The sequence below is a fragment of the Parasteatoda tepidariorum genome, chromosome 2, assembly GCF_982258835.1.
Source record: "Parasteatoda tepidariorum strain Cologne lab strain chromosome 2, Ptep-v5.0, whole genome shotgun sequence".
Classification (NCBI taxonomy): domain Eukaryota; kingdom Metazoa; phylum Arthropoda; class Arachnida; order Araneae; family Theridiidae; genus Parasteatoda; species Parasteatoda tepidariorum.
In genome coordinates, this window is record NC_141756.1 from 21,616,861 (window position 1) to 21,623,512 (window position 6,652).

Below are 6,652 nucleotides of genomic sequence, written 5' to 3' on the forward strand. Positions count from 1 at the left end.
ATTATTGCGATATCAAATCTTTAGTGGAGCAGCTGTACAGGCTATGGAAATTACCATTCTGAATTGTTTATCGTCTATCAAATCTATTTCATTTTATTTCTATTTATTATTTTATTGCTCTCATAATTTCAGTGTCCTACTGGCACAACACTATTTTGCTGTATTATTTAATTCTGTTAGTTAGTTCAATCATTTGATTATTATAATTCGATTTTATTTAAAAAAATTTGCTATTATTAAAAAAAAAAGATTTTAGAATAGCTAGAATGAAATCGATTATAGTCGATATATAACTCATTCTTGATTTATGACAGTAGAAGCTTTTTTGTTAGTATTAGTCGCCCTTGGCGACCCGCTTGGTCACCTTTTAAAATTATTTTGTGAAACATATAAAATTTATTGATAACCAAGCCGAATGCACTACACAATATTTTTTTTAAATATTTTAATTCTTCAATCCCTCATCCAATCCGAACAATTTAATTAGTTTTGAATAGAATATTAACCACATTTTTTTACCATTGCTATTGCTCAAATGGGAATACTGCGATTTCAATTTTAACTATTCTTAAGGGATGTCCGCGATATTGTTGAAGTACTTAATGTATTGAATTTAAGTAATAATTTAAGATCTGTCCATCAGCCATTTTAGAAAGGATCAAAAATAAATCTGAATTATTACTTCATAAGTTATTTCCTTAAAAATACAACATTATTCTAAATAAATACCTAACGTGTGATAACTATTTCACGTGTGACTAACTATTATTAATTAAGACAACCTACCAAATGAAAATTAACTACAGTGTTTCCCAAAGTGTGGTACTCGTACCCCCAGGGGTACGGGAACAGTTTAGAGGGGGTACGCGTTCTAACGCGAAATATCTTACAACAAACGAAAATTTCAAAAAATTTTATTTAGAAACAGAGCTAGCCATGAAAATTTACGATTACGTATTTTTCTATTGGCTATTTTTTACTGAATTAACAGTTAATAATTAGTGGTGTCTACAGCCAGTTGTGATTTTTAACTTTGGTGCAATTTTTTTATCACAGCAAAAACAATATCATCCTTTCACTGATGTACATGAACTTATTAATAAAACTTAGTACCAAAAAAAGAAAAATATACATTCATTTTTTTTATTAGTGGTACACAGCGTTACGAAAAATTTAGAAAGGGTACACAAGTTTGGGAAACACTGAACTACAGTGTTGCCAATAGATAGAGAAATGCGCGAGTTTATTGTGTCACATAAAAAAAATGTATATTTATTTATTTAAGTCGTAGGGACTGAAAAATGTGAAAATAATGAAATTTTCTTAAAAATATTATATTATACCTATCAATTATATAATGATATTTATTTTAGAAATCTAAGGTTTATGATTGTTTTTTTAGATGGGAGTTCTCACAACTTTTGCAATCCTAATTCATGAAATTCCCCATGAAATAGGTGATTTTGCAATCTTACTCAAATCAGGGTTCAATCCTTGGAATGCTGCCAAAGCTCAAGTAAGTATATCAATTTGCTTTTTATAAGTACACAGTATAAGAGCTGTGTAAATGATTGGTGTAACTATCCGAAATATTTATTAAGTATCACGATTTATTACTTACGTCGACAGGTGACGATATACAGTACACACCTATGCACTGATGCATGGGTATTTATTTTCCCTTTATACCAACAAAAGTCGATATGTGTTGAGGAAGTTAATTTCTCACATCGACAAAAAGTCGACATTCAGTTTGTACTGATAACATAGATTTATTTCTTACTTGCAACGGAAAAGTCGGAATTTTGAATGAAATGATGGCAGGGTTTTTAATTTCTCACTCATACCCATAAGCGTCGATATTCTATTTGATCTATATTGGTGGCAGAGTTTTTATTTCTCACTCATAACGATTAAAATCGATACTTAGTATGTTTTGATGAACAGGGTTTTTATTCCTTACACCACACCGACAAAAGTCGACATTCAGTATGTACTGATGTCTAGGACTTATTTCTCACTTACATCGAAAAAAGTCGAAATTTTGCTTGCAAGGTTTTTAAAGTCGATATTTAATGGGTTTTGATGACCAGGGATTTTATTTCTCACATCGACAAAAAGTCGACATTCAGTTTGTACTGATAACATAGATTTATTTCTTACTTGCAACGGAAAAATCGGAATTCTGAATGAAATGATGGCAGGGTTTTTAATTTCTCACTCATACCGATAAACGTCGTATTCTATTTGATCTATATTGGTGGCAGAGTTTTTATTTCTTAAAATCGATATTTAGTATGTTTTGATGAACAGGGTTTTTATTTCTTACACCACACCGACAAAAGTCGACATTCAGTATGTACTGATGTCTAGGACTTATTTCTCACTTACATCGAAAAAAGTCGAAATTTTGATTGCAGGGTTTTTAAAGTCGATATTTAATGTGTTTTGATGCTCAGGGATTTTATTTATCACACCAACAAAAGCCGACATTCAGTATGTACTGACAAGATGGATTTATTTCTCATTTACATTTACACCGAAAAAAATCTAAATTCGGTATGAAATGATGGCAGGATATGTTATAGCTGATTTATACCGACAAAAGGTGATATTCTATTCAATATCTATTGAGGGCAGGGTTCTTATATCTCACTTACAATGATTAAAGTCGATAGTCAGTATGTTTCGATGGCCAGAGTATTTATTTCACACTAACGAAAGTTGACTTTCAGTATGCACTGAAAATAGGAATTAATTTTTTTCTCACTTACATAAAAAATCAATAGGAAATTCTGTATTAACTGATACAAGGGTTTTGGTTTCTCTTTTTACACCAAAAAAGTTGCGACATTTATTCAAGTGAGAAATAAAAATCTGCTCAAATGGCAGGATTTTTATTTCTCACTTACACAGACTTAAGTCAACAATTGACGGTATGGTTTTGGTGTGAAAAATATTAACTAATTAGGGGGACCTTCAAATATTATGTAGACATATTTCTGCTGATTTTGAACCCATCTTTCCCACTTGTCAGCAACTTTCCTCTTATACTTACATGCGATGCTTATTTTTTAAAATGTAATTTTTTACCAGGAATTTAATTATTTATAATTTAAAAAATTTTTCAAAAGATGAAGGGAATTCTATGTCCCACGTAGCGAAATTAAAATGAATTAAAACTTAAATTTTATAAAATATTTAAACGGCCCTTATTTATTATTCTGGTTCATTTATTCTGCCATAAAATGCATTCTGAATATCGAATTATGCCGGATGCAATTGAAAATAATGATATTAATAATTAAATATTTCTTGCTTTCACTTATGTGTTTCGTTTGAATGTTCGATTCATCGTAGGATGCGCCTATTTCTACGACCCAAATAGTGTTTTCTAAGTATAAAACACTTGCCATTTTACCATTCTTTTGATGGAATAAAAAATTTTTTAAAATTTATAATACCAAAGGTTGAGAGATATAAACTTATCTTGTACTTACTTTTTTGTTATAGATATCGACAGCTACTATTGGTATACTTGGAGCTGTTGTAGCTTTATCTTCAGAGTCAGAAGATAAATTAGGTAATTTAAAAATAATAATAATTTCATTTTATTGTCTAAATAGAGAAAAATTTTTTACTGATGTGTGATAAAAGTAACCTAATTTTTATATTTACTAACTAGGCACGTGCACAGCGTGGATATTGCCATTTACCTCTGGAGGTTTTCTAAACATAGCTTTGGTGAATGTTTTGCCAGATATCATGAAAGAAAAAGATCCATGGTAAGAAAATTTTAAGGTCACAAAAACGAAGTCTTATGTAACCACTGCCCTTTATGTACACTTTTAATAACCTTGTTGAAAGGGAAGCCAAAAAATTTTGTGAATTAGGAGATGCAAATAAATATTTAACCGGGGAAAAAACAAAAATTTTATCTGAAACTAACAAAACACTAATGAATAAGATAGGAGTTAAAACATGTGGACCAACTTGATTACGTGATGGAAGTTAGAGTTGATTTAATAATTGACATTCAGATCTTCCCTGTTCTGGATTAATTTTTTAAATAGTGTTCTGTAGAATCGATGAAACAATCAATGATGTGAATTAAACTTTAAATTCAGATTAATATTGTTGCAGATAATCAGTGCAATGATTTGTTTAATAAAATTTTGAATTCCTTTGTTCTGCTTGAAGAAATTGATAAAACAAATTACTTGTCCTATAAAATTTATGGCTAAGGTAAATTAATCAAATGATTTGTTTAATTCTCGTTTCAAAGAATTGATAAAATAAATTGTTTGTTTGTAGAACTTTTGAATCAATTTACTTTGTTTTAGATAATCGATAAAACAAATGATTTGCTCAGTAAAATTTTGAATTCATATTTAAAAAAGTTTTAAAAAATCAATGAAACAAATGATTTGTTTAACAGTATTTTAAATTAAATTTCATTTGAGGAAATCTATGAAGTGAATGCAAATGTAGAAAAAAGAAGCAAATAACAGTAGATAGATTTTAAAGAAGGAGGAGTGCAAGTAAAAATGTTTATAATTGATTAACCTATTTACATAAAAGCATTTAAAGTAAATGTAAAGTCGAGATAAGGAGAATGGGTTGCACATATGTTGTAACTCTTTGATGACCTTTCATGATTACATCTGTAGTAACGATAGCTTCATGTGAGATCATGGCATTTGCGAGTATTGGATTTGGGAGTTTCGATTCTAATAACCGCCTTTTCTGGAAATTTCTACATTTTGTACTGTGTTCACCATACAAAGCAACAATTCAACAACAAATTATCGCATTATGCGCACCTTCTACCTTTGGAAATTGTGCATTGTTCTAAACACATTCAGCACGACTTTATATTCACTTTACATGCTTTCATACGAAGTGGTTAATCAGTTATATGCATTCTGCAAAGCACTCTCTTTACCTTAAATTGAAGTATGAAAAGTTGACAATATATAGGGCAAAATTAATGGATTAAATCAGTATTAAGGTGATTAAATCTAACAAAAAGTGATAAAAAAATTGTCCGGTATCTCCACCTTTTTTTTTTGTTGCAGAAAATGCATCCTAAGTACATTTTACTACTATATATTCTGACGTATAAGTCGCCTTTTTGGTACTATCTGATGCTATCTCGCATTTTCTCTTTTTATTTATACAACCCTCAAAATATTTTGAAGCTAATTTTATTTCAATGAATTAACAAGACAAATAATTTGTTTAACAAAGTTTTTAAATTTTGTTCTAGGGAATCGATGAAGCAAATGGCCTGTTTGTGCGGAGGTATCGGAGTGATGGGCTTAATTAATTTGCTAGTACACTAGTCAACAGCTGTGATTGAAAAGAAAAGCAGCTGTCAGAATATCATTTGGAACATCTTCTGTTTCAAGAGGTTCAAATATTCAACAGATTTAAATCTGAGGGCAACTAAATTTTTTTTATTGTTTTTTTTTAAAACATATCATTTAATGTGATTTTTTATCATATTTGTTTAAAATAAATTGAATGAGGTTATAATTCTATCCAAAATATAATCTAATTAAATATCTTTTAAAAAATTCATTAAATTTATGTTGCATTTATTTTTTTGAAAAATATATACATTTTAACATATTACTATTTATTAAAATTAAAGATATTTAATGGTATCTTCTCTGTTTTTGATGTAAGTATATTTTAAGTTTACAGAAATCACCTGGTTATTTTATCAAATTAAACGAGCCCTAATACAAGCCCTAAAACCCTAATACAACATGAAAAAATTCTCAAAACTTATTCTAAGCTTTCTGAGTTATTTGTACTGGAAAATCACATTTTTCTCATTAGCGATATAAAAAGCGATATTAAAACTCCTGGTAACAATCACTTTGTATTTATACACTAACTCATAAGAAATATGAAAAAAATATCTTGATCTTATGTTGATAAATTTATTTAATTATTACTATTGCCATAAGAGAGCACACAACTTTATAAGTTTCAATAACTAGCAAGTAGTAAAATTTAAATAGTGTTTTTCCAAAACAGCAACTTTGTAACTCTTTCAATATCTCTCTGATTTACTTAGAGCTTGTAAACTAATGTTTAGTTTTGTTTATAGTGCTAATTGTTTTTTATAAGTCGCACATTAAATCTCAAGTGCTGGGAGCAATTTTTAACATGCTTTCATTTCTCTTTAAAAAAAACTTTACATCGATGGTATACAAAATATTGCCTTTTTATGTAAATTGTATGAGAATTGAAGAAGTTACAAAGTCTGTCGTTTTCAATTGTCTCCGAAGAGACATTGACTCTGTAACATTATAGTAGTTCTTAAAAATATACTTTTACAGAATTGACTGAGCCACATTGTAATGTTTATTTTTTTAAAAATGTATATGTACACATACTTAAGTAAAACTGACTTAGTAACATTGCAACAATTCTAAAAAGAAATACTTTTGCAGATCTAATTCAGCAGCATTGTAATAGCTCTTGGAAAATATACTTTTGCAGAACTGACTCAGCAAAATTTTTTTAAGACATTTGCAAAATTAACTCAGCATCATTACAAAAGAAAAATCTACTAACAATGAAGCTATTTATAAGCCTTTTATTTTTCTCTCTTTGAAACTTAAGTGCAATACTTTAT

The 6,652-nt window shown here is 28.9% G+C and overlaps 1 protein-coding gene across 1 annotated transcript in view; it reads left to right on the plus strand.

Moving 5' to 3' along the window:
- Zip99C (Zinc transporter Zip99C) overlaps positions 1-5,472 on the plus strand; it is a 57,526-nt gene extending 52,054 nt beyond the window's left edge. The window contains exons 6-9 of the mRNA XM_016055961.4: positions 1,403-1,516; positions 3,514-3,583; positions 3,686-3,785; positions 5,270-5,472. Of these exons, the coding sequence (XP_015911447.1) occupies positions 1,403-1,516; positions 3,514-3,583; positions 3,686-3,785; positions 5,270-5,345 (360 nt within the window). The 3' untranslated portion in view covers positions 5,346-5,472. The remainder of the gene's footprint in view (positions 1-1,402; positions 1,517-3,513; positions 3,584-3,685; positions 3,786-5,269) is intronic.
- Positions 5,473-6,652: the final 1,180 nt, after the last annotated feature.